Source organism: Falco cherrug, chromosome 4, assembly GCF_023634085.1.
Source record: "Falco cherrug isolate bFalChe1 chromosome 4, bFalChe1.pri, whole genome shotgun sequence".
Classification (NCBI taxonomy): Eukaryota; Metazoa; Chordata; class Aves; order Falconiformes; family Falconidae; genus Falco; species Falco cherrug.
The window spans coordinates 96767972-96795172 of record NC_073700.1 but is presented as its reverse complement, the minus strand read 5'-3'; the positions used below and the strand labels follow the sequence as shown (position 1 = coordinate 96795172).

Here is a 27201-nt window from a genome sequence, read left to right as displayed (position 1 = left end):
TTATTTTGTAAAACCAGGAAGCAAAGCAAATAGTTGTCAAGTATGCAATACATGTTGATGGTAGGATGAACAAGGGATAATACCCTGATGCTTGAGTCAGGAACACCATATTCTGAATGAAAGACGGGGGAAGGATTTCTTCCAGTCGTTTTTCATGTTTCTGTTTTGTGTGTTTTTCATATTTACCTTTTAGCATTGAGAAAACTTGGCTATTTTAGATCCCTCTTTCTAGCTTTTGTTTCTGGCAATGTGAATGGCAAATGGATTCCATAAAGATCTTCACTTAACAGGGGAAGTGATTGCTTGTGACTGACTTCCTCCAGTCTCTGCCATGGTTCCTTACATTCTGATTCACCTTCTGTTTTGTTTATTGCTGTGTTCCTCTGGCAAAATTTCTCAAACCTAAATATTTACAATAAGTTTTGAGTCTGGTCAGTATCTCCTTTGTTTAGCTATTCTACTTAACTGTTGATTGATCTTTTTCTCCTTTTGTGGAAACATTCCTATGTAATATTAGTATTGCCTGCTTTTTCCCTTGGGCATTTTCTTTCAGTCTTTCCACTTAAAAGATACGTTAGTTCTGGGTGAGAGGTATTTTCAGTTTTTCTTGTAGTATTTCTTGAAGTGCTTCCCTTGCTTATATAACAGTTGCTGTTATATCTGTGGCAGTAAATTCTTTAAATCTTTAGCTTATTGTATTTTATCTGTATTCACAAGCCCGAGACCACTGTAGACAGTGAAGGGACCTAATAACTGAAAAGTGTCCAGTTTCTGGTTTTTGTAATGGGACAATTTTAGGATGTGCAGCTAATGTATATTTATATGTGTCTTGCTATTGCTACAAGTTTCACTACTGCCTAAAATTTTTCTTTATGGAGTGTGAATGTGGCTTCTGATCGCTTGTCTAATGATTATTAAGTTACTCCACAGTTTTTGTGCAATCAAATCTTAGAACTAGGGAAGAGCATGTGTATGTGTGAGTGTGGCCCTGTTGTGTATATTGAAATCATTTTATAGTCCTACCAACTAACATGTTGAAAACTTGACATTAACAGGAATTTAAAAGAATTAAGCACCTAAGTAGAAGGTGAAAAGACTCTCTAAAAGCTCTTTTCTTGTTGGTTTTTTTAAATGGTGTTTTTTCTTTCTGTTTCTAGGTTTTCTCAAATAATGATGAAGCTCTTATTAACAAAAAACTACCCAAAGAACTTCTGTTAAGGTAATTCTACATGTGTTAAGGAGTAAAAACCTGAGGATTGTATGTAAGTTACGTGGCTTACAGGCTGTCAAGTGCTATTGATTCTTTCTTAAATCTGTTTTGAAATAAATAGCAACGTATCTGATTTAATTCTTGGAATTCTTGAACTTGTCTTTTGGTTAGCCTTGATTTGTTTTAATGCGTTCAAATTATGTTACACTATGGAAGATGTCATTTAATAGTGATCTTTTCCTTGCATATCAGAAAAAGAAGTGAAATAAAATGTCCAAAGTTTGGTGTAGAGTCATCAGCTCTTCCACACTATACAATGTTTTATCTGTCTGAAGAGCCTATAGCACTTTCTCTAATGCAGTTCACATTCTTTGTGTCATGAACTTGTTTTATAACAAAATAAAATGTAAATTCAACTTCAAAGCTTTCAGAAAGTCACTGCAGTGAAAAGTGCTGCCTGTTACAATTACTGCCAGTCTGTTATGTAAGGTAGAACCAATGGGAGGATTTTGCTTACTGTAGTCATTTAGTTAGTCACATACCAAGCTGATGAAATTTATGACTAGATCACGTTTGCAGGAGTTAGGTATAGCATGAAGATCAGTAAGTTCAGCCCATGATCGAGACACTGATGGAGGTTGTCACACTCTCATCTTGTTGAATTTGTTTTCAAACCAAGTGTAAACTGCCAGATGCGGAGATACTACTCGACTGGAAGTGACCACTTCAGAGCTGGAACTGAACCAGCTCAGCAATGTTTTCTGTACCTGCATATAGCTTTCGCTACAGCCCACTCTTTGAGGGGAAAGTTTTAAAAAAACAAAACAAAACCCAAAAAAACCCAACAAAAAACCTTATCGTGCAATTACAGCTTTCAGTGATGGTGGTGTTAAAATTGAGCAGATTTCTTCTTAATACACTGAAGAGATGTTTGGATTAGTTTGTATGTATGTCATGGCTTCCTGTTCAATTTGAAGTGGGAGAATGTCCCAAATAATGGTATTTTGTATCTTGTGTCTGAAGAAAGTGCTCTTAAAATATTATGACTTCTTTTAGTGTCTACTATCACAGTACTCTCTTGGTGGTATTAAAGCAGTCTGTTTTTAAAGGAATTGAATTTTAAAAGGATTTTAATTTTTGTTGGGAAATACTCATTCCATATGATGACAGTGTTGTAAATTAGACTTGTAGAACTGTTTAGAAAATGTGATTAAAAGAAACGTGTCACTGAATGATGCCCTGAACAGAAATTCTAATAACTTTGCTTTGTTGCACTCAATGCTATGAACCAGAAGTTAAAAGTCAATTTAATATGCTGCCTCCTTAGCAGAGAATCATAATCTGCAAACAATTCTTTTCTAGCAGTAGGACTCTCCAAATATCTATTGAAATGACTGTTCTTTTTACTGTTACGGGTGCTAAGTGTCCCATTTATGTAATTCAACAGAATTTGTTGATGTGGTTTAGACAGCGAAAAGTATTGTGTACTGTGATAGTAAAGACACCTTTTGAAAGAACTTGCTGATTATGTAGTATACCTCAGTTTTCATTGTAGGATAAAAGGAAAATATCTGTGAAACTATATAGAATTAAATCCCTAAATTATTGCTTCTATGCTAATTGTATGAGTAGCATCTATAAAATTAATGTGGTGAAGTTTACTGTGAGAATTCCTGCATTTAACTTCTAGGTGTCAGTTTCTTGAATTGTTTGTCGTTTGTCAATTTCTTGAGTTCCAACACCTAATTTGGTAAGTTTTTTAAAATGTCCTATAGGGAGCAGGTTGTTTGTTTCATTGAGTAATTTATTCCACCATATATCTTACTATACAGTACATTTTAAAGAACTTGGCAGGAAAAAACCCATGTGCAAGTAACTGGACAGTACCAGTGGCTTAGCTGCTAGCTCTTGTATTGATGGTAACATCCTACAGAGCAACTCAGAGGATATATAGGCTCACCTTGGATTTGACCAACTGGAAGTGGTGTGGCTAAGCACTGCCTCTGCACTAACTGTTGTGGCAGTGTCTAAAGAAGCCTTTTGCGTGGTTGAAGGTCTTCTTGGGGCTGGACCAACAAAATAAAATGGCCCAGGCCAAGCACACTCAGAACTGATTTAGCCAAATATCTAGTTCTTGTGTGTGTATGTCCTTCTTGTGATTGCACAGTGGTCTACCAAAGCAGCATTGCAGCTGTAGCTGGGAGAGGTGATCATCTGAGAAATAGAATTGGGACCATCAGCTTTCTCCAATAAAGATCATGATAATCTCGTTCTGAATGCTGGGACTCAGGTGATGGTCTTTTCTATAGCCTGAGATAAAGTCCACATTTTGTAACACCCACAATATTGTGCTGGTCATCGGGGATTTGGAATGGAGAGGTGCTCTGTACACCTCCTGTTGAAATTGTACTGCCGTAGAGGCAAGCTCTGAAGGCCAGGGGCAGAGCGTGTTAGAGTGTTATGATGGCATGTGGGTCTGAGTTCTCATCCCTGCAGAGTGTAGATGCTCAGGGAAATTTAGGCACACAGACCTGGCTGTCTAAAGAATTATCAGTGGGGAATTTGTTTTATGATCCTGCACATAAATGTTTTTGTAAGACTGAGCCTGAATGTCTTTCAGCACCTAGAACGGTTTATGCTTGTGCTACGTGTTTTAAAATTGTCTTGCTGTATGATTATGACAGGAGAAATTAAATATTGCCACACTGAGTGTAATTAATATCCTAATTATTTTTACTATATTAACTATACAGTCTACCTTTTAATTAAAAGGAGAGTAAACTAGTTGCAGTGGAAACAATTTGCTCACAGTGCCAGAAATGAATAGTAAGTACTGTTGAAAGTGTCATCAAATGCACTTAGTTTGTTGGTTGCTTGTATCAGATATGCATGAAAACCATTGGAAGGCAGTGCAGCTCTTTTAAAAAAAATATAAAATTTGACATGTGGAAAAAGAGTGGCTAATATCTTGTTACAAATATCTGGAATTTAAATGTAAATACACTTTCTTCTAATGTAAGAATTGGTCTTGTTCTCATTTGCCCCAAGTATTTAAACTTCTGTAATCTGACTATAATGAGCATTCCAGGTTTTTTTTCTCTAAAACTGAGAAATATTTTTCTGATGGTGGACTTAGCAAATACTTTCACTCTAAGATTTATTCATTTGTTGCTATAGTTGCATACTCTACAGTTGAACAAAGAAAGCCTTGGTCTTACATTGCAGTTCTTACTTTTTCTTGTTATTATTGTTATTATTAGATTGGAAGTTTTTCAGGGCAGTGTCATGTCTTTTGCACATTTTCTACAGAACATCTGCTATGCTTGTAAGTAAATGACTGAAACCCTCAGCTTCTCGGGCAGGAAGCTCATTTGAAAGGATACAAAGCCAGAGATTATTTGTTCCTTCTCAAGCGGACCCAGATAACTGGGCAGAGGAGGAAGTAGATACCGGACTAATATGGACAGTGGTGGGTTTGAAGGCAACCCTGGTTTGGAGGGACCAGTTATGCTTTGAGGTAGGTAGAATAGCTTGAGTGGAGAGAGGGAGGTGTTTCATTTGTAACTTTTTCTGGTTTATGGGCGTTTATTTGTAATATTGAAGTAACTTTTTTTTTTTCCTGTGGAAGAAATAGGCTGCTTCTGAAAACTCTGATTTGTAATACAGTTCAAGCTAAAAGAAAAATGATCACCCCTGTTAGCAGTTGCAGTGCTATTAGTTTGCCAGTTGGCAAGGAACACACTTTCGCTCCTGCTATATATTACAAGAAGTGAAAGGGTGAATAAATACTCAATTGTATGATGTCTGAGTAAGAATCCTGTAGAGGTATTATAAATCATATCACTTAAACAATGTTTTCAGACATTTGTCCTGCTTTATTTTTTTTTCTGTAACCTATGTGTTTATGGAAAAGCATCATTTGATTATACAGTACATTAGTTGTAGATTTGCATTGGTGCCTAAAGTTAATAAACCCTTATCTATCATCAGAAGAATCAGAAATCAAGTCAGAGATAGGCTATTGCAATTTTAATGGTAATAGCTTTTCCAGTAAGAGGTTACAGCCTTGAAGATTATAATATTTTTCTTTTTTTCCTTGTAAACTGTTGGAAAAAACAAATGGATTTTTAAAGTTACAGTATGTTTCAAAAGCATTAGAAACAAAAAGCCCAGTGAATGTAATTAATATTGGATTGTTCTGACTTCCCAACAGCTTCCAAAAATACTTTTTTATGTTTATGCTTGATAAAACAGTAATAATACATGTTTGAAAATTGAGGTATAGCCAGTACTTTTGGCATGTAGAAGGACAAATAACATTTGGTTATTTATATTTTAACTGCTAATGTTCTGTGCTGTAAGATTTTGCACAAAAAATGGCAAGCTTCAGAAACAGAGATTTTTATTCCTTTCGGCCACTTGAACCATTTTCAGTTCCTTTCTGCCTGCAAAGTACCAACTTCATAAATTGTACCACAAAGGTAGAAGCTGTTGAGAGTTCTGCTATAAATCATACTTATTGGGTACATGTACTTGAATAATAAGTCAGTCATCAGACTCCAGGTTTGAGTGCTCTGTCAGATTTAAAAGAGGATAAGCAAAGTTTTGGGACTCAAAATAGGACCGCAGCCCAGGAGTTGTGTTCCAGCAGCAGCTTTTCTTGTATGCAAGAATACGGAGCTTGTGAGTTGGCTAATGAAGTATTACATGTTTTCATGTTTTTGTTCTTTGGTTTTATTACTGCATACTGCTTTTTGCTCGGCTTTTAGTATGTCTGTTGTAGAGAAGAAAAATTACGGGAAGCTTAAAAGAGTGAAGTCAAACATAATATTTAGTTTATTTGAAGTGACGCTTTACCATCTGTGTGCTCAGTTATGGGGGAAATAAAAAAGAAATATAGCAAAGGTTGCAATAAGAAATCATTACAATGCTATTGGTATGTTTGAGCTCAGTACTGTAGGTACTTAAACAGCCCACAATCACTGCAAAATTTGTATCTCAGCATACAGAGTACCTACTGGTGAGTCAAAGAACTGAAGAATATAAACTTGTTTCTGGAACTGTTCTTAGCTGGTAAAAATTTGGTAAGCAGGCAAACGATTATTGTATTTTGAAGAGGGGAAAAAAATCTATGACCTCAAAGTTGATTAATTTTTCCCACTTCAAGTATTTGTCAAATACTGAGCAGCAGTCGTTGCTACTCAGGGTGATGTACTGCCCTATTTATTTGTACAATCCCAGGAAAACATTCCAGTTTTATAATGCACATGCAGTCTTTTATTTTGATTTTTAGACGGTATTTTGTGTCTCTTTGAAGTCCTCTGTAGTAGTCTGCCAAGCAATTACAATATAGCAATTTAGCATCAGAAACAACCAAATTGATACAAGTACGTAAACTGCATTCGTATAGATTGTGAACTGAATGGATTGTATAGGAGTTGCTTATGAAAGGAAAACTTACTTCCTTTCTGTATAGTTGCTGAAATTATGCTTTTTGTAAAGGGAAGTCTAATAGTGCCTTGCACAAGTAAGTTTCATTAAGTAAAGCCAAGTCCTTCCATTTAGCGTGCTGAAAATACATCTGTCCAAGGAATTAGTGCAGAGCAGCTCCAATCTCTCCAGTCTCACACTAACTACTCAATATAGAAAACTCCTTTAGATAAGGGTGAGGGAAATATTTTTGTTAACTAGAAATGTGGAGACTAACATTGGCATGAAGTAAGCAAGAACATTGGGACTGATAACAGCATAATAACAAATCCAGACTCACTCCTGTGGAGTCACATACTCATTTCCAGTGATCCTTACCTCCAAGAAAGTGGTCAGAAAACTGAGTAAGGGATCAGAATGAACCACAGGCATAAGTCATGGACAAGATAAAACCTCTAGAAAGTGATTAAATATTCCGATCTTTAGCCAGGGAAACAACAGAATTCTAACTCTTCAGGACTAGTTAAGGTTTACTAGGTGTTTTCAGAATTCTTACATGCTTTAGCAGCAATTGATAAATAGTATCAAGCTAAGAGTACTATTTTTATTTGTTTTAACATGATTTACCCAGTGTTAAAATGAATAGTAATTCAGTTTCTCTGTACCTTCAGCCTTCAAGATAGTGTGTCTAACCTCAAATATACATTGGGAATGCAACAAGTAGAAATTTTCTGATTAATCAGCTTTTGTTAGGAAGTTTTCCAATTATTCTGAAGTGGAAATTGGTGTCAATTTGATTTACCTCAAATTCAGGACAAAACTTGTGCTCTGTCTGAGGAAACTGAAGGCTCAATAGCTGGGAGGTCAGCATAACCTCTTCAAAATACGGAAAAGGTTTCATGTTGACCTTTTTTTTACACTGCTACATGTATTGTTTGTCTGCTTATGAAGTTCTTGGCAAGGTAAGTTCCAGATGCAATTTTGTATTTTTCAGTTCTTTGCCTCACTAGTTGGCACTTCATGTGCATTTTCTGGCTTTCTTGTAAGAGATGCTGAACATTTGCAGATGATTAGATGATCAATTAGGTTTGGTCTTTTGAAACTGGAGTAGGTAGCTGCCATCCTCCATTTAATGTTTTAAGTGATTTGGTTTTGTTCACAAAGGCAAGAGTAAACTTAAACCTGAATGTTTTGGGCAGAGATGTTTCAGATGGAATTTCTTTAACAACCTCAGTGAGAGGCTCTAAGAACAAGCTGAAAATTGCACACTAGTGCTTTGTATACTGTGTTGATGAAGAGGATTTGGGAATGGAAGAGATGGGATTATTTTTTTTTTCTTTTTTGGTCAAGGGTGCTGACTACGATTTATGAATTCTGAAAAGGAAATACTTTAATGTTTCTGCTTGAAGAATTGAGATATCCTTATAAATGGAGTGCTTCAGCATTACCTGGTTCAAGTACAGATAATACCTCCCAGTAAGAACATGCTTGTGACAGGCTTAGTCATACTGGAACAAACAAAAGTAAATGACAAGTATTTGAGGCAGGTGTAACAGCTAAAGGGGATACAGAAATCACTTACACAACCCTTGGAATCATACATTACCCTTTTTTTCTTTTTTCTTTTTTTTTTTTTAATTTGCTATTAAGCTTCTCTTTAGAATCTGTTCTTTAATGAAGACTTAATTCCATTTAGAGCTTTATTTACCTTGAAACTTGAGTCTTATTTAAACTCAGTCTCTTGAATCAACCAAATGTTCAGAAGTATCAGGGATATAAAGAAGTCATGTTCCTTGGGAGGCAAATGGAGAAATGTTGTTCTTCCTCATTTGCATGATAAAAGTGCTATCAAAACATAAAGGCAATTGAAAAGATACTGTAACTCCCTAAAAAAAGAAAAATGTTGTTAAATATTAATGCTAGACACATGAAATAACAATACCAAGTACTTAACTTCTTTTTTGTCTGTAACTCTTGGAAATATTTACAGAAGAGGTGAGCTTTCTTATCTGTGTCTTCCTGATGCAGACAGAGGCATTGAGAAATATTTTGTTCAAAGTCATCCTCTAGGCCAGTAGCAGAGCTACAGATTGGATCAAGTCTACCGAATCCTGGTCCAGCAACTAGCCAAAGTTTCCATAACATCTATGGCTGTAGTGATCATGATTTATGGAGATCCCTAGGCTGCTATACCAGCATATTATGTTATTTTTCCACATCTCTACCTAGCTGGTAGCATGTGTGCAGAGTGGGTATAGTTGATTTTTGGCTTTTTGGTGCCCAAACTATATAGTCTATTTTTTCCCCCTAAGTGATTATAGGATAGTTGGAATGGCCAGCAGGTTGGATTGGGACTGTGGGCTACGAGTTAAACCACTTAAATAATCATTAGGCTAACTGCTTTTATTTAGTAAGGTATGTTATAGTTGCCAAATTTGTATTTCACAAAAATTCATAAAAATAAAATTTATATTTTAAAAAATTACAAATAGCTGATGTTGGCAGGGAACACTGGAGATGAGCTAGTCCAAATTCACTGCTGAAAGCAGGGTCAGCTGGAGCGGGGTTGTTCTTGGCATTGTCCGTTTGAGTATCTCAAAACATAGAGACTTGATAAACTCTGTAGTCAACCTGGTCCAGTGTTTGACAGTACTCACAGAAAAAAAAAATAATTCTTTTGTTTAAGTGGAATTTTTTGTATTTCAGTTTGTATCCATTGCTTCTTTTCTGTCACTGGACACTACTGAGAAGAGCCTGTCATCTTAACTCCCTCCTGTCAGATATTTATACACACTGATAAGATCCCCCTCAAACCTTCTCTTTTGAGGCATGTTCAACATGGTCCATGCTCACCAGAATCCCCAAGTCCTTTTCTGCAAAGCTGCTTCTGAGTCAGGTGACTCCCAGCCTGTATGGGTGCATGAGGTGTCCTCTCCAGGCTGTGTCTCCTTCCATGGATTCCTGTCTGCCCATAAGTAGTAGTTAATTTCTCATTTATCAAATGCTTTTCTCTAAATTAGAAATCTTCAGCTGAGCCCCATTTTTCTTTACATAGTTGTTTGTTGGTTGACACACACACCCCCCTGCCAAAAAAAAAACAAAACCCAAACAAAGCCTATGCTTTAGATAAGATCTACATAAGAGCTAAAACTTTGATAGAAATCCGACTAGTGAAGCTAGGGGGTCATATGAGCTGCAGCATGCAGGCTTCTAGAAATTAGAGAGCATTGTATTCACACAGCATTTACAAGAAGTGATTAAACTGGATAATCCATGTGGTTTTTAAAGTTGGAAATTGGGATCATCCCCCTCTACAAATACTCCAGTTTTAGGAAGGCATGAAGGATGAATGTGGGGGTGTTAGGAGGCCTCTTAGCTTGTTACTACTTCATTTCTAGGTAAAGCACATGACTTGCCTCATCCTTTTGTTTGAAAGATCGTATTTGGTCTTTAATGAATATTGTTTTGGGTAAGGCGAAAGATGATTTTATTAAAAAAAAAAAAAAGGAGAGGAGAAAAAAAAGAGAAAACTCACAGCAAAGAAAGGATTCTGAAACTTCATACTTCAGCTTCTCTTCTGGAAGCGCCACAGTGAGATTCCTAACCAGTATTGTTAAAGACTTAATGATGCTAAACACTAGATTCTTTTCTAGTAACAGTTACTGTTTTTCTACTTAAGATTCCTGTGTCTTGGTATTACATGAATCAGGGTAATCAATGCAACGAGGTGATTGCCTAAAATTGTTAGGTCAGTAGCTATTATGAATGAAACAGCTAAGCAAGGTTACTGAAACTGATTCAAGTATAGATCTGACCTTTTGTGAAACACTAGATAAAGTCTGTTTCATGGGTTGAACTTTTCTTCAACACTTACTATATGTAAGTTTTGTGTTCAAGTTTTTAACTCTACTTCTGAAAGGTTACAAAAATGTGACCTTTTAGGTTGTATTATGCATCCATAATATCGAAGTAAATATAAATCAAAGATACAACAGGGATGTATTCATGTGCTATTTTCTGGATTTCTTTTTCAGGCTAAAGTTACTCTGTGATTTGCATAACGTAGCTGTATCTATTAGCTATGTAACTGACCCTGCAAAAGAAGTTGTAGTTGCTGTATTCTGTATGTTTGACAGTAAATTAAACATAAATGGCCCTTCTTGAATTTATCATTGGACGTTTTGTTTCCGGTACTAAGGCAATTAGATACTGAAAATGTTGCTATTGTGTTACATATGGTCATGCTTTACAAATAAGTCAAAATTATTTTTGTTTTTAAGGAGCAAGTAATTTGATCCACTTGTCTTGCAAGAAATGTATAGGCCATAAAGTTAGATGCTGCCCTGTAACTATAAAATTAATACAGCAGAGCTGACTATTTGTGGTAGTTGACTTCTGTTTCAACTGAAAACAGATGTTAGGCATCCTGTAGACAGCCTGTTCTTTTGCAGTTGCTAATACTTATGTAAGGATTGTGTAGCAATAAGCATCTTGGCAAAGGAAGAGGAGGTTTGGCTTGTTAAAAGGTGTTTTTTGGTGCCACATTTGTTATTGAAATATTTGCTGTGTAGCTCTGCTGAGAAAGGCATCTTAGCCCAAGTAGTTTACAAGTGGAAACTGCAGGGCTAAAAGTTACAGGAAAGTTTTGGAGTGTCTCACACAGTTTCTAGTTTAAGCGCTTTACTTCACAAAGTAGCACATCCCTAGTAAAAAGGGATTTGTTTTAATAATTGACCTGGAAAGTCAAGCATTAGATGAGTTAGTGGATGTGTGCTTCATGTAGAAATTAGTGTTTGGTCAGTCTTTTGTGACGTGATGCTGAAAACAAGCCTGAGAGAAACAAGAGAAAACAAGCTGAAAGATACTTTTTTTAAAAAAAAAGTAGAAAATAGTCAGACTCCTTAAGCTTTTAATATGCCTCACTGTTTACGTTTCCAAGACAAGTATTATTATGTGGTGTTATTGAATAAGATATTACTGGAATTTACCGATGGAGCAGGTGTTCCTACCTGCGAAGCTGGTGATGTTTGGAAGTATACCAACAATAGCATTGTTAATTTAATCATATAGATATAAATTTATGCATGCAAAGTTCTGCTTTTATGAGTTATGGTTGTGAATTATTCATCTTATCTGTGTGTTTTCTAGTCTGCGTATTTTATTGTAGTGTTTGTATGTGCCGCTGGGCTGCAGTTATTGGTGAGATGCGTCATACCTCAGTAGGGTGTTTAGTAAAAATGGGGGACAAAGAGAAGAGAAACCTTCCACATACAAAACATTATCACAATTCTTTATATTTACTGAATATGATGTTTTAGGAGAAATACAAAGCGGCTTCTATCGGGTTGTGAGATTTTGTGACTGTGTGTGTTCAAATGTTGATAAGCAGTGAACTGAGAGTGGCTGATGCTCTTTTCCCCTGTCACTTAATAACAGATTATGCTTGGGCATTCTTCCAGAAAATTCTGAGAAAAACCTGCTAAAAGAGGAAAATCAAATGATGCTAAAAAAAATGAAAGCTGTGCTTTGTCTCTCTGTGATGTTTTGTCACGTGTGTAGGCTTTACTCTTCCATATTGCATTTGTATTCTAGTAGAATGTAAAGGCCTTTATGAGAGCGGGTTTGGTATGCAAGGAATTGTACAAATCAATGATGAAGTCCCTTCCTTAAGAAGTTCATAGTCTAAAATGGGGAAGACATGACAAATTTGTTGGGTGCTTGTTTTGTAACAACTGGATGGTGTGGTCAAGTTGAAAGGATCTTCTGAGCAGATCAGTTAGGTAGTGCGCTATCTTCAGGCATTTCTCATCCTTAGTTTGGTTTTCATTTTGATGGTTTGTCACCATTCTTTGTGTGCAAAACCACTATAAATTTAAAAGATGTGAAAAATAGAAGTTCTGAAATAGAATTTCATTCACAAGGCAGTTATTAAATAAAACCTCTAACTTAAATTATTGTTGAATGTTTGTAGATATTATTGGGTATTTCTGTCACAACAAATCTTGGGGTTTGGGCCAAAAATTCCAGGAAGTTACAGTATGCATGTGTGGTGCTTACTGTATGCATTTTGTTCTCCACCTTTTATCAATCCATGTAGTATTATATCAAAATACTTAAAATGAGTAATTGCCAGGCTGTTACTGCAGAAGTTTATTCTTTACATGATCAGATTTGGAAGGGCCTTGCAAAGGTGAGAGAGAAGCAGTTTGACTCTTGCACAGTTTGATTTCTGACTCTGTAGATGGTACACTGTACAGCGTCCGGGTTTTGAGAAATAGCTGTTTCTTTCCATGGCTCCATGGGGAAGGAAACAAAATATTAGGTGTCAGGCGTCTTTGTGTTAGGAAAGACACAGGACAGTCTGTTTATAGCACGCAGGAATAACGAAGCATGTGTGGAAATACATGGGAAGATGAGAGAGACTGTAAATAGATCATCACTTCTTGTAGTTGGCAGGACCATACAAATCGCAGTGAAAGTGCCTTAAAAAGGTGACTTAGGAGGTCTGTGGCCCTCTTACGCTGAGTTTTGGTAAGTCTTGGGTGTCAAGTAAATTCCAGAAGACTAAAAGAATATGGATTCTGACTGCAACACTTTTAACTAGGCAAGGGAGAGATGACCAGAAATCACAGCCTCATATTCAGTATGGAAAACTCACCACAGATTTGTTTGATAGAAAATTGAGAGAGAGGAATGACAGTTGTTGTTGTTGTTGTTGTTTTCTGGAAAATCAGTGATTGGATGATATCATTCCTTGATATTAAACAATCAGTTGGCTTTACCAACCAAAATTACATGTTTCTACTGAGGCATTTGACTTTAACATTTGACCTTTTAATTTTAAAAATAGCACTGTGTGCATGCAGCACATTAATGCATGTTAAAGGGACTCAGGAGTGGTTAACAATGGTTGCAGCAATCGACAGGTAAGCCTGTAGGGGGTTGATTTAATGCTTTGGAACTCACTGCTTCAGAATTCACCAGAGAGAAAAGTTATAGATGACACAAGAACTGTAATGGTAAACTTCTGTGAAGACAAGGCACTCCTCAGGAAGTCTGAATACCACAATAAATTGGGATGTGTTCAAACAAGATTGATTTTATGGATTAATTTTATGTGTATAGATATACAGGACTAAGGAATGCTACAGAAAGAGCTGTGGCCTGGAGTGTGTACTCCTAGAAGAGGGTATGAGGGAGAAATGGGTGGTATACTGTAAGATTCTTGCCCGATGCAGTGTCAGAAAGGCAGTTACAGTGGCCTGAAATGGCTCTGAAAATGGAGGTAGTGAAATCATACTTTATGTCTGTGTACAGCTTTGTTGATACTAATACATTTTTTTAGTGCTGCACATGCTTCTGATGTCTACGTTGGAAGAAACATACTGGCAAAATGAATGCAGAGAAAATGACATTTAAAGAACTAAAGTGAAAAGATTGTTAAAAAGAATGAAAGATGACATAAGTGGCTTTAAAACTTGATGAGGAGAAAGTGCTAACTGCTAAAGCACTCTTTAATTTGGTGAAGAAAAGTAGAAAAAAGCATAAAGCTGAAAGTCAGACGTTCACCTTGGAAATAAGGCAAACATTTTGACAGAGTGATTAACCAGTGGAACAAACTACCAAAAAAGGTGGTGGTTTTCCATCTCTTGAAGGCTTTCAGGTCAAGAATAGATCCTTTTCTGGAAGTTAGGCTTTGGCCAATACAAGTTTACCATAAAGGAACTGAGGAACTGTGAGCTTGTACAACCCTTTGTGCCTGTGACATGAAGCTCATGCGTGCTGCAGGTACTGTTAGCACTGAAAGATCTCCGAGGCCAAACTCGTGAGGCACGTGTCCAGAGCGGTATGTGCCTAGGGAAGAAAGGTCTTGAAGAGCTCCAGTTGCTGATAAGCGGATTCTCCTTCCTGAGCTTGATGCAGGATAACTATGGAGAATTGAATAGCCTGAGGTACCGGGAATCGGAGTAGATGATCCTAAACTTTACTGTGGATCTATTAACTTAACTTCCAGTTTCCCTGTACAAAGCCATGCCAAAGACTTAAATGGAAATTAATCCTACTGCTGGCTGCATTCGCTTCCATCTACATAGCTATGGTCATAGAGGACAGAAGTGCTATGCAACTACCAGCTGCCCTACTTGGTAGTTTTTTCCACTTTTTAGAATTACAAGTGCTTACTGACATAGTCCTTCACCCCAAGAGCCAGACAATGTCAGTGTCTTGACGCTGACAGATGACTGACAATGTCAGTGTTGCCATCTCCATCTCGGTTTGTTGGTTGCATTTAAAGACTTTAAATGACTTTAAACCTTCAGAGTCTTGTGAAACCTTAGTCTTGTGTCTTGTTGGCTACTTATTTGTATGTTGCTGTATTGTTAGTAATTCTGTGGGACAGCAGAGAAGCAAGTGTGTGCTAGTGGTGCATGTGTAAGACTACTACAGAGGGTAAATAAATAGAAAATTGTGGAAAAAACGTCTTCAAGCAAGTTGGCAAAATTACTCTGGAGTTGTAAAAGAATTTACTGGCATCTCTTACCTATCATAGTATTTAATTGAATAGCAATCATTCTGATTTTGCTGGGTTATGCATCCTAATGTTACCTGTTTTGATGGGGACAGTTTGGGCTGCCTTGCAAGAAGGTTTCTTCTTTAGAACAAAAATAAAAAACCTAAAAGCATTGTATATGTTTACACTTACTAAAATATTTCTTCTTTTAATGTAGAATGACCACTTTTAGTTTTTGACTCTTTAAAAATACATCTGTTCTGCATTTGGTTTTAATTTTCTTTTTTTAGCAGAAATCACACATCAACACTAATCTCTTGACAGCAATAAACAATCAAGCATGAAGACAGACTGCCAGAAAACTCAGAGTAGTGGGGGTGTATAAAATACCCTTTCTTCAGTGTCTTGCGATTTCTTCTGTTTATTTCAGTAGAACTTGATACATCACTTCTAGAGCATTTCAAATTCTTCATTTAGGCAAGGGTATTGTGTCATGTAATTGTCTTCGTTACAAATAACATAGAAATCTGTCTTTTGTGCTTCAGCTTCTGTAAATCTGAGATAACCCTCAGATTCCACTTGTACAGTGGTAGCATGAGGAAGCTTCTACAAGGCAATAAGCTTTTGCAGCTGTCTAGCATAATCTCCACACCCTCAACTTCTGCCATTTGCCGTGTGGTGAAGGGAAAGGTGACTTCAGAAGAGGATGCGTGGTGGGTCATTGGTATAAGTGCTGCTCTTAAAGGAGAGTGAGTTCTTTGAGTGCTCATCTGAGCAGTCCAGAAATCTTGCTGAGCACATTTAGTGTGTACTTTGTGCATAAATTGCTGCTAATTTTCTTAAAGTGGACAGACCTCTGGATGGATGTTCAAATGACAAAATAGATTCTATAAAAATAAATGTTATTGACAGGGTTTTATAAATTATTTCACAGCTGCTGAGAATGACCTTCTGTTTGCATGGCTCATAGTTTTTTGAGAAAATGTATTACTGCACAGTGAAAAAGAGAAAGTATTTCATGTGTTAATGAAATATTGGAAAACTAGTATCTGAAGTGATCATAATAAACTTGGTTGTTACGTTTAAGAAGTACTTCCATTAACTTTCATTACATTTTTTGACTCTTGCCACAACTGAAAATCACAGTGCTTAAGATGTAGGCATCCATTTTGAGCTCTAGCTTCAGATTTCCACTTGGAAAACAGTAACCAGAATTTCACATAATTAAATTCAGCATCCCTTGCCAGAGATTTCACTGGCAAGATGAAATTAACATTTCACTGTGAGATGAAATTGTTATTATTACTGTTCGTTGTTTTGAGGACTGAAGAAGCTCATTGGTGAGCAGGTAACAGTTTACAAGTGAATTACAGTAATGTCTTTCATATCTTCCAGTCTCTGTAATAGAAAATGATTTTGGATTAGGATCTATATTTTATGCTTATGCTAATGATTTCTTGTTGCTGAGAACATCCTTTGAACCAATTTCATTGTTGTTTGGAAATGGTATTTAGCAAAACTCATTTTGACAGGGAAAAATTTCTTTCAGAAAACTATTATATAGAGTTGGCAGCCTTGAGGAATTGGTTCCGTGATCAGAATAGTAATGGTAAATTTTCAGTTGTAGTTGTTTCGTGTAGAGTAAATGAAAAAAGATACTGACCGTTAGACTTGGTACTGTGAAACCCCTTTAGGAATTTGGGTCATTATTCTTTGTGTTAATACTTAGATTCTTGAACTTGGGTTTATCTACGTGTTGTTTTCTATTTCTTACTCTTCACCAGCCTCTGAAATCTGTATTTGTGTAAGTTACTTACTGAATTGTAGCACAAAGGTAATAAGCTGGTTTCTCTGAATTGGAAAAAAATATTGTTATAATTCATACACGTCTGGGTAGTATGGAGGGAGAAACGAAAAGATTTTCAGAAGAAGCACCTGCTGGTTCTTGCATTTTGGTGTTGACAGTCTTTAGATAATAGCTATGATATTCCTTAAGTCTCAATAAGCAAAATAATTTAGTAAAACATTCATACTGCATTTACCTTGCTTCTTGTGTAACTGGTGTCTTTCCATAGAACTACAAAACTGTGAATCCATGTACTAGTCTGAATTTACAATAAAACATTTTAATTGTTCTTTTCCTTTCTTCCTAGAATATTTTCTTTCTTGGACATAGTTACTTTGTGTCGTTGTGCACAGGTTTCCAAGGTATGTACTTCTGTTGAGTTTTTTTGTTGTTCTTCAGAATGCTATTCTCTTAATTACATGCAAATTGTGGGCTTTAGGGCATTCTGCTTCATGTTAAAAAAAAAAATCAAATAGTTATCTCAGTCTCTTTGTTTATTAAAACAAATGGTCCAGTTCTGCATTCAGATGTGGATTTAGTTGCTATGTACTGGACTTCTGTTTAAAGGCTGTGGAAAAGGTATCTAGTCATGTATGCTCTATATCTGGAGAAAGGATTAAGCCCAGTTTGGCATAATGGCATTTGCTTTTTATAAAGCATGTGTCTGTATAACACTTTTCAAATGCATTTTCTGCTTAAAATTCCATGTAGTTCAGTTAATGTGTGCACCATGTGTCTAAGAAGTACATCCATCGTTTGCTTGCCAAGTACAAAAGGTGTTAAGTAGATGGACTACTAGTAGAGGAAAAAGGCACACATAAGATAATAGAGAAAGCATACCAAGTGAGCTTTTATGTTTAGCTAGTCTTGATTTTTTTCTTGAATCATAGTAATAACATTCTGTTCCTATATCAAGTGTGTAGGATGAAGTGAATTCTCAGACAACATGAATGAACTTTATTATTTCATTATTTTCTTCCTTCTCTCAATGAGGATTGGGTTTGGTTCGGTTTGGTTTTGTTGGGTTTTTTTTGTGTTTGTTTTACTGTATAATTAAGTGTGTAACTATTTCATTCCTACACCTATATCACTCTGGCCTGCAACTTCAGGAAGTTTTAACAAAACGTGAAGCTTTGTTAGAACCTTCAGCTAAAGCCTAGAAAATAGCAGAAGAAAATTAAAGTGATTGAATAAATTGTGTTTTTCTCTCAGAACTGCTACCTGTCAGTTGGATGCTGTATGCTTCTTTCTATTTTTCTGAGTTTAGTTGTGTTTCTCTGGCTTTTTTGTTTCACTGTGAACAGCTATGGCTTTGACAGTGAAGGATAAATTCTTGAACACATACACGTAACTCAGCATGTGTAAAGGAAAGGCCTGATCCTAATAGTGGAAAGTCAGCAGTTTTCTGAAAGGTTTCTGTTTCTCTCAGAATAGTAACTAGTGAGGTTAAGGAACTGTGGTTTCATTGGAAGGAATACTTTTCTCCATATAGATCTAGCAAAAGTAACTTATTAGACAAATTTACAAAAGCTTTTTTGAAAGTGGAGGGTTAAATCTTGCTGTGTCCATGTATGTACTTTACATTTAATTTCTTGCTTTCCTGCATGTTTTATGGGCATAAATTAGCGTTTGAAGCGTAATCCATTTAGATTTGAGATTCGTTTCCACAAATTATATGTTTTTAACTAGTTGCTATTGTAGACTACTAATATCTACCATTATATTTCTTTTTTAAAAATGCTACCTGAAATGGTATATTTTGTTGTATTTGTTTGTTATATTTGAATTGCTGAGAAGCAAATCAAGGGAGCAGGCAGTGGAGGTAATAAACTGTATTTGTTTTCTGTAGGCATGGAATGTTTTAGCTCTGGATGGAAGCAATTGGCAAAGAATAGACCTCTTTAACTTTCAAACGGATATAGAGGTAAGTGTCTCTGGGTTTTTTTCATTCCTATGGTGATGTTTAAGACCATAGCCCATTTTGAGTATTCTATAGACTGTGCTTGCCTTCACATGTTTTAAAGGCTAAAGTTCAAGATAACAATACTGTGAAGGAGCAAATAGGAAAGAACTGTGTATTTGCTTTTTTTTTTTAATAAGTGTTTCGATTTTGGTTGCCAGCTATGTATCAGATAATTTGCATATATCCTATACATACAGGGCTCTAGAAAGTCAAAGCTCATTTCCAGAAAGTAAAGGTATAAATGATGTCTCTGGGTGGAGTGAGATCCTCGAAATCACTTTCACCATTTAGAAGGTAATTCAGTTGCTGATCCCGAGTCTCTCTCTGAGGGTGCCATCTAGTGCTGAAGGCTTTCTGGACGCTTGGCTATCAGAAGTGGAGATTGAAACAAATCTAAAAACTTTTCTTACTGCTGACTTGCCTACGTTTGATTTGGTGTGTATCTGATTACCATTTTATGAACATTTGTTCTATAGTGTTTGAACCTTGCCTGAAATGCAGGTGCATGTAGATTAAAGACCATTTCAGCATATAATGAAAGGATTAGGGCAGTTTTGTCTTACTTAAGAAAAACATGTCTGCATTAGTGCCATCATAGAGTGCATAACAAAATAAAATATGACATCTGAAAATGAAGACAAAAATCCATAGGAAAATACAAATCCTGAAATAAATCTGAACTGGTTTATTACTTGTTGTTTGATGAAGTGTATTAAATTTAGAATACAGTAATGAATTTGCTTCTGGATTTTATGTTTTCGTTTCTTAGTTGCATGAATAAAATCCAGATGGGTTTCATTTGGTATATTTTGCTAACCATGGTTCAAACTGTTCCTAAAACTTTACAGTAGTATATAGGGTAAATTTTTTCACCAGTCTTTTAAAATTTCATTGCCAACTCCTCTGCTGTACTGATGTTAAACATGAGGATCTCACAGAGGCAGGAGAAAGATTTTGGCATTTGCCTCTATCTAAATGTGTCTAAGTAGACTTGGAGCTTTAATGTAATCTTTTCAGTTGCCTTTAAAAAGGTTCTGTTTCTCATTTGCTAAGAAATAATAAAGAAAACTCCACAGGTCTGAAATCCTTCTGTTGGTAGGCTTTTCTGTGTCTGAAATCCTCCTGCTGTTCAGAAACAGGTGGTATGGGATTTTTATGTTTTTGATGTTTGTCTTAGGTTGTACCTAGTGGCATTGCCCTTTGAGACACCATGTTTGTAGCATGGGATTCAGGAGAAGGAATGAAATTAAGTTATGGTTTTCTTTTGCTATAAGAAGCTGTTGTGGTTTGGAGCAATTCAGTTACTCCAGTATGTTATATTTAAGAACATTTGTAATATAAACCCCTTAAGTTTATTCATAAGAGTATGTTAAACTAGCAATTATTACATAAATTAGTTTTGAATGAGGTACACTTTCACATTTGATGTCTAAGAACTCTGTTTTTTCTTCAGCTGTTTTAGTAACATTTTTTTTGTCGATAGATTTAGGACAGGTAAAAGCTGGTAATTGTATTTGGCAACTTTTTGCTCAGTTGGGCATTGTACTGTTTGATGTTTCACATAACATCAGGCAGTACTTGATCTGAGACTATCACATAATGAAAAATAAGGTTTTGTGAAATTTTCCGTACCTAAGACAATGCGGTAGAGAATAAAGTGAGGTGAAAAAAAAGCTATAAAGAAAAAATGTTTCTTTTCTATCACAAAAATGTGTGAAGATCTTCTTGAAGTTAAATGTGACTTAGTATTTCTTGATATGTGGAACCAAATGTAAGCTGGGGTAATTTGAAAAATTTGTTTTCTGAATGACATTGAATTATTCAAACAGCTAAACACATTTGAATACACTGAAGTTCTTTTTTTGAATATGCCGTTTCTTGGATTCTTTACATGCCTAAAGAAATAAATGGGTTTGGGAAAACTTACATCATTATTTGCTTCTATTTTCTTTTAATAATGCGTTAGGGTTTGGCTTTTTTTTTCTGCAATCTAGATTGAATTTGCAATATATATTATTTGTTGAAGACTTTATCCTTTACAGTAAAGTTATTTGTCCTCTGCTGAGAAATAACTGACTAAGCAGAAAGCTTTAAAAAATACTTCATTCTGTTTGTATAATGATTTTCTGGTTTTTTGTTTGTTTTGGTGTAAATTCTTCTGAGAGTTAAGAAGAACAATGTTACTTATGGACTAAGAAACAACCTCTGATAAGAAAATATTTTTATATAGTGCTAGCCAGGACTTTGGTGTTAGAGGTCAACAAAAAAACGTTGTACTGTTTCAGTGAAGTTATTGCCATCACATGTAAAGAGAAAAAAAAATATTCACTGCACTGACCTGTAATTTTGTAAGTATTCCTTTAAAAAGAAAAAAAAAAAAAAAAGAAGAAAATAAAAGGTGGTTTTAGGTATTAGCCTTGTTTGTTAAATGATTAATGTTGATTTCTTTGACCTTACCTCCCTAAAATTAGACACAATGTGATGTCTTGTCAGCTTTTGCAGTGGCACCTGCTTTTTGCTCTTATCTTGGTTTTCCTACAAAAAAAAAATAATTATTGTAGTTTAACATTTTTGCGTAATGCTACTTTCAGATTGAATATTAGAAGTACTGTGCTATTCTGCTTACTCCTAAGGTATAGCAAAATGCACTTCCAGGATAGAAATAAAAAGCCTTTTGTAGCAAATGTGGGGTCAAGTAGGAAGCTTTGTTTGTAAGCTGTTCTTCAGCTTTTGACAAGGTAACAAGGCATAAAGTCTGTAAGCTTCACAGTGTGAGAAGTTCTTTGGCAATCCCAAGTTTCAGGCACAGACACCCAAATATATATGACACTGAAGACTGGCAGTGGGTTCCAGCTGATCTTCTGAAGGCAACTGAAATGGCTGCTCCCACCAAGGTGCTCAGCACCTTTCAGTTGCAGAGGCAACCATCCCTATAGCAGGGACTGTAAAATGGGACTTAGCAGAGGCTGTAGCTGTAGTTCAGTGATGTGCTAGCCTAAGCACATCTTTTTGGACAATTTAAACTTACGTGCTGTAGTAGTACCTGGGATCCTTGAGGAACTGGCATGCCTGCCATTCTGCCTCTGAGGCAGTTCTTCATGTTCTCTACACATCTGACAAAACTTGCAGATCATTTCAGCCGTCTTAATGGGCAGGTTTTGCTGAGGCAAAAAAACGAGCCATATGTGATAGACTGAAAAAAAGAGAGAACCAAAGTTTGAATTGAATAGCACTTCAGTGTGAGCGGAGATTCTCAACAGGTAACTGTTTGTTCTTAAAGCAGCAAAAAAAATTCAAAGAGGTGTAGTTCTGGTGGGGTGTAGCTTAGGCTGGTCTTCACTCCCAGCATTTTTAATTTGGTTAGAATGCAATGTCAGTGTAAAACTCAACAAAATCTTCTTTTTATTTGGTTTAAGGGTCGTGTTGTGGAAAATATATCAAAAAGGTGTGGTGGGTTCCTGAGACAACTTAGTCTGAGAGGATGCCTTGGTGTTGGAGACTCTTCTTTAAAGTAAGTAAAGTCCTAGATTGAGATATTACTTATTTCCTGATGTCAGGACCAAAAGCAATTATTGTTACATTTGTTTGGGTTTCTAAGTACTGACTAATGACCAAAATGGGATACCTGAGTAAGTACCATAATAATGACTAAATGAGATATCAGTTTGAGATCAAAGTATAGCTACTGCTATTTTCTGGAAATGAACAAAGAAATGAGAACTGTGCTTTTCAGAAATGCCTCTTTTTCCTTCATTAGTATTATGTTGATATCTCTCAGTTTTCAAGCAGTTAAAATGTTTTCAGACCTATGCTCTGGCATCCTACAATACTAATTTCATCACAATTAGTAGTCCGTCAGTTTATAGTTTGTCTTCTAGTCTGGACAAGAGGTGACACTAGCAATGGGAGGAAGAACAAAGACTGGTACAATTAAGTGCCTACAAAGTCAGGGAAGGCCTAGGACTCTCTTCTTGCTTTAATGTAAGAACAGGCAGGCAACAGAAACATCTCAGGAGTCTCTAAATAGTCAGTGATCCTTCTTTACGCTGTCTGTAAATTGAACTGTGCAGTTTGTTCCCAGAAGGTCGTTTGAACCCATATAACTTGTTCTGTATGCAAACTGTTTAGCTAGATTCCTGTGTGGGTATTTCTCTGAGTGTTTAAATCCAAAGATTCTACCTCTCAGCTGCAGGGTCCCTAAGCCACAAATACATTAGGGCTGAAAGAACAGTTGGAGGAAGCCTTGGGGTATGGCGCTTTGCAGTTACGCATTCCTCCACGGTCACAGGAGACTGGGCTGGCTGGTGTTCAGTTGACATAGTGTGGCCATTCTTAGGTGGAAAATAACAAGCACAAATATTTTGTTAAGCTGTGGGCATTAAGTTAGTATCTTTTGACCTATAGCGCTTTCTAAAATTTAAAAGTCAGTCTAATTCACTGGGGTTTTTTGTCTGTAAGGTCAATTCATCCAGCAGCTAGTTAAGTAGTAGATTGCTTTAGTAACCCAGATGGGCATCCTGGCTTCAGACCTGAAGATTTCCCCAGAGCTTTCCTTGCCTCTAGGCCATCTCCCTAACTGCTCCATGGTGCGTCTCCACTTTCAGGCAGTCTTGCCTCCTCAGAGGAAAAGTGCATGTTAATTACCATCTCCCAGGTTACTGGCGACTGCTTTCAAAAAAGAGGTAGCCCCAACCAGAGTTACCTTTCTGCAGTGCTCCTCCCGAGTTCCCAGAGCGTTCACGTGGACCATCCCTGTGCGCTCCGTAAGGAAGGCAGTAGAAGAAGAGTAGTAGAGGGGGGAGCAGGGAAGGCAATGAGAAAGGTGTAGGGAAAATTAGTCAGGACAGTATGTAACAGTCCCCCCACTCCCCCAACTCTGTTTCCACGTTTTGTTTAGGCCTCTAGCTTTTCAGGACAGGCTAGGGAACCGCAGTGAGGGTTCTGAATAGGGCCAAAATTCATAAGTGAATTCAGGTATTAGTGGCATTTGAGGAGAAGGGGAGGGCTGGAGATGGGATGTTTTTAAACAGCGATATATTTCATAAACAGATACTTAGAATGAGTATAGAGCAGTTCAGTGTGTAGCGTGTGCATTGTAGGGATGGTATAGGTAGTCATGCTAGCTGGTAATAGGACAGGCTGAGCTGACACCAGCTACTGGAGCATTACCAGTATTCACACATGCATCGTAACAAGTAACTGATGCAGATGGTGGTGTCTTAAGACACTTCAGGAAAGAAGATGGTTCACCTCTGAAATATATGCAGTTATATTGAAATTAACAAATGAATGATAAATACATGAGCTTTAAGACTTTCAAAACACTAACATGGGAAAGGTGGTATTAATTTTCAGATACTTGTTCTGAAAATTACTTTTCCTGTCAGGCTTTTTGTTTTGAGTTGTGTCCAGATCTATTTAGTTTTGTGGGTGATAATAATTTCTCTGTTTATCCTTCTTCTACATCAACTTCTGTCTAAAAACAGCCAATTATCGAAGTAGGTATTTGCTATGTAAGTACTGAATGTTTGTGGCAGCTCTCTCTGGACACGCTCCATGCTTGAATCTCAGAGGCTAAGTTTGCTGTTCCTCCAGAGTGTAGCATCTTTCCAAGTGATTTGAAGAGCGTCTCGATTGTAAATCTCCCTCCAGTACATGAATTTTGGAATAGCTGTTTTGAGAGTTGAAGTGGAAACTCACACCAGTATAACTGCTTGCTGGGTTTTTTTCCATTGTTTTCAATCCACACTGGAGAGCCAGGAAGTTGTTACCAGCTGAGTGTGTAGTCGGATCTGTTAACCACGGCAAGCCTCCAGACAAAACTGGTTTTGTGTGTTTCCTCCACCCCTGCCAAAAAAATCCATGCAGTTGGAGGAAACATGGGCATAAAAACAGTGTTCTGAAATGCAACGCAGCTGTAAATATTACTCTGCAGAGATGAAAAGAAAGTTTATATAGTTCTTCTGGATAATTACTATAATGATACGTACAGGCTTTTAGCAGTATAATAGCTCCAATCATCCTTAGAGTTCATACCCACTAGTGCACACAGATGCACTTTAATTTTTAAAATCATAAATAAATAATATGCAGCCCACAGGGCTTTCCAGTGGTAGTCCGATAGGCTTAGGTCCCGCTTCTGTATTCTTCAAAGTACGTTCCTTTTCATTTGATGTGGGAGTGAGCTCCTTAAGACCTACAAAGTCTTCAGTAATGAGATGTGCAAAAACTCTCCCCAGCAGCTTAATATTTAACTGATGTGATATTTAAACCTTTCTGTTTATGCCCGTAATGTTTTTAGTTAAGGCGTTTGAAGTCAGTCAGTACTGGCTTATGTATGACAGAAATAAACGCTTTGCTCAAGTGGTATTTGAGAGGGGAACAACACTTGGTTTCAGGAGTTACCTGCAAGACAGAAACTTGCAACAGCAGAAGGAAAAAGCAACCACTGAGACAGATGTATTTGAAATGTACTTTGTAATTACTCTGTGGCCTGAAGGTGAAGCTTTTTGACTGAGGTGGAAGGAGGGAGGGGACAGAGCGCACTCTAGTGACTGTGTTACAACCTGGGACATTATATTAATTCTCCAGCTTTTTGTTGCTGTTTTAGGACCTTTGCACAGAACTGTAGAAACATCGAACACTTAAATCTAAATGGGTGCACAAAAATCACTGACAGGTAAGTCAAAGGGGTTTTTTGTTTGATGGGAAAACTTGGAAAAAGAAGTAGCTGAAGGTATTTTTAGTGTGTCTGCTGTTTTGCAGCACGTGTTACAGTCTTAGCAGATTCTGTTCCAAGCTGAAACATCTGGATCTGACATCTTGTGTAGCCATCACAAACAGCTCTTTGAAAGGCTTAAGGTAAGAAGATTCGGTGTTTTGTGTTAAAGAAAAGTGTTTAAAGAGCTGTTCAGCATTTAATAGAGTCAAAAAGTCAGTGCTGAACCTTAATGCGGTGTATCAGCACTGACTGTATCCTGCATCTAGGACTTCTTGGGTGTAGGCTATGATGTTTGTGTGTGGTCTTTTCTCATGACTTTTCTGTGGAGGCCTGGCACGGTCCACTGGCTATCATTAATTTCTAACAGTGTGTTTAATTTGGGTTTCCCACTGTTATGACTATTTGAAGGCTGGATTTAACTTTATGTATTTTTTTAATTCTCCCAGTGAGGGTTGCAGAAATCTGGAACATTTGAATCTTTCCTGGTGTGATCAGATTACGAAGGATGGTATTGAAGCACTGGTGAAAGGGTGTAGTGGACTAAAAGCTCTATTTCTTAGAGGTTGCACACAGGTACATAACTGCTTGAGTGATCCTTTAGGAATAAAATTTTATTTTGGGTTTTTGAAATCTCCATGAATTAAAAAATACTGTTTTTGTTATAGTCTTTTGTTTGGTGTTATAAGATGTGTACTTTCTTTGGGCTGCTTTGCTGTACTTTTAATTTCTTGTTTCTTTTCCTATGTCTGATTTAATTGCTAAATACAGTTAGAAGATGAAGCATTGAAACACATTCAAAATCACTGTCATGAACTTGTAATCCTGAATTTGCAATCCTGTACAGTAAGTATTTGAAGTTTCAAAAGATATATTCTCTAAGAATCATACAGCATTTTTTAATGCTAATGAATTGTTCTGGTGCACACAAATAATTCAAATAGTGCATCTCTGCAGTTTACAGAATTTTGTATGGCATGGAGGTCTTAAATGAGCTTGCTGTTACTACGCCTGAGTATGTATTTGGAGTGTTGAGTTATTTTTTTCCCCTTATTACATCTTTTAACTGTAGCAAGCTCTAGAGTAAGAATTAACTGCATTCATTCAGATCTTATGAACTATGTATGTGCTAAACATACGTGTGTATGTGCTAAAATAAAAATAAAACATGCAGTTCTGCAGATGTAGTTCTTGTTCTCTCATCTGTTAAGGTCAGACATTTTCTGTACATAATTTTAAGGTTTCTAATTGAGCAAAAGCCATATTCTGGGCTATGTAAGTGAGAGTAAAATGTAATGGCATGGTAACTGAAGATGACTTAGAACTATCTAGGTAACAGAAGGGTATGCTTTTTCAATAGTGATGGAAGAACATATTCATTTGTAATGAAATGACTGGGAAACATTCATGTACTTTTAATTCTACTTAGAGAGTACACAAAAATTAGATTTTTAGGAATAGGAGAATTTTCTTTAGATTTTAAATGTATTGAAGTCATTATTTGTAAATAAGCCTCAGAAAATAT

General features: G+C 36.5%; 1 protein-coding gene across 3 annotated transcripts in view; it reads left to right on the top strand.

The window, feature by feature from the left end:
* Positions 1 to 27201, top strand: part of FBXL2 (F-box and leucine rich repeat protein 2) — a 55877-nt gene that overhangs the window by 13205 nt on the left and 15471 nt on the right. For 2 of the 3 annotated variants that reach the window (XM_055706728.1, XM_055706727.1), the window contains exons 2-9: positions 1158 to 1219; positions 17303 to 17357; positions 18845 to 18919; positions 22375 to 22469; positions 25569 to 25637; positions 25724 to 25819; positions 26126 to 26252; positions 26448 to 26522. In XM_055706728.1, coding sequence (XP_055562703.1) covers positions 1158 to 1219; positions 17303 to 17357; positions 18845 to 18919; positions 22375 to 22469; positions 25569 to 25637; positions 25724 to 25819; positions 26126 to 26252; positions 26448 to 26522 — 654 coding nt within the window. Of the gene's footprint in view, positions 1 to 1157; positions 1220 to 17302; positions 17358 to 18844; positions 18920 to 22374; positions 22470 to 25568; positions 25638 to 25704; positions 25820 to 26125; positions 26253 to 26447; positions 26523 to 27201 lie in introns of those variants that run through there. The other variant, XM_027811046.2, reaches the window with a different exon arrangement.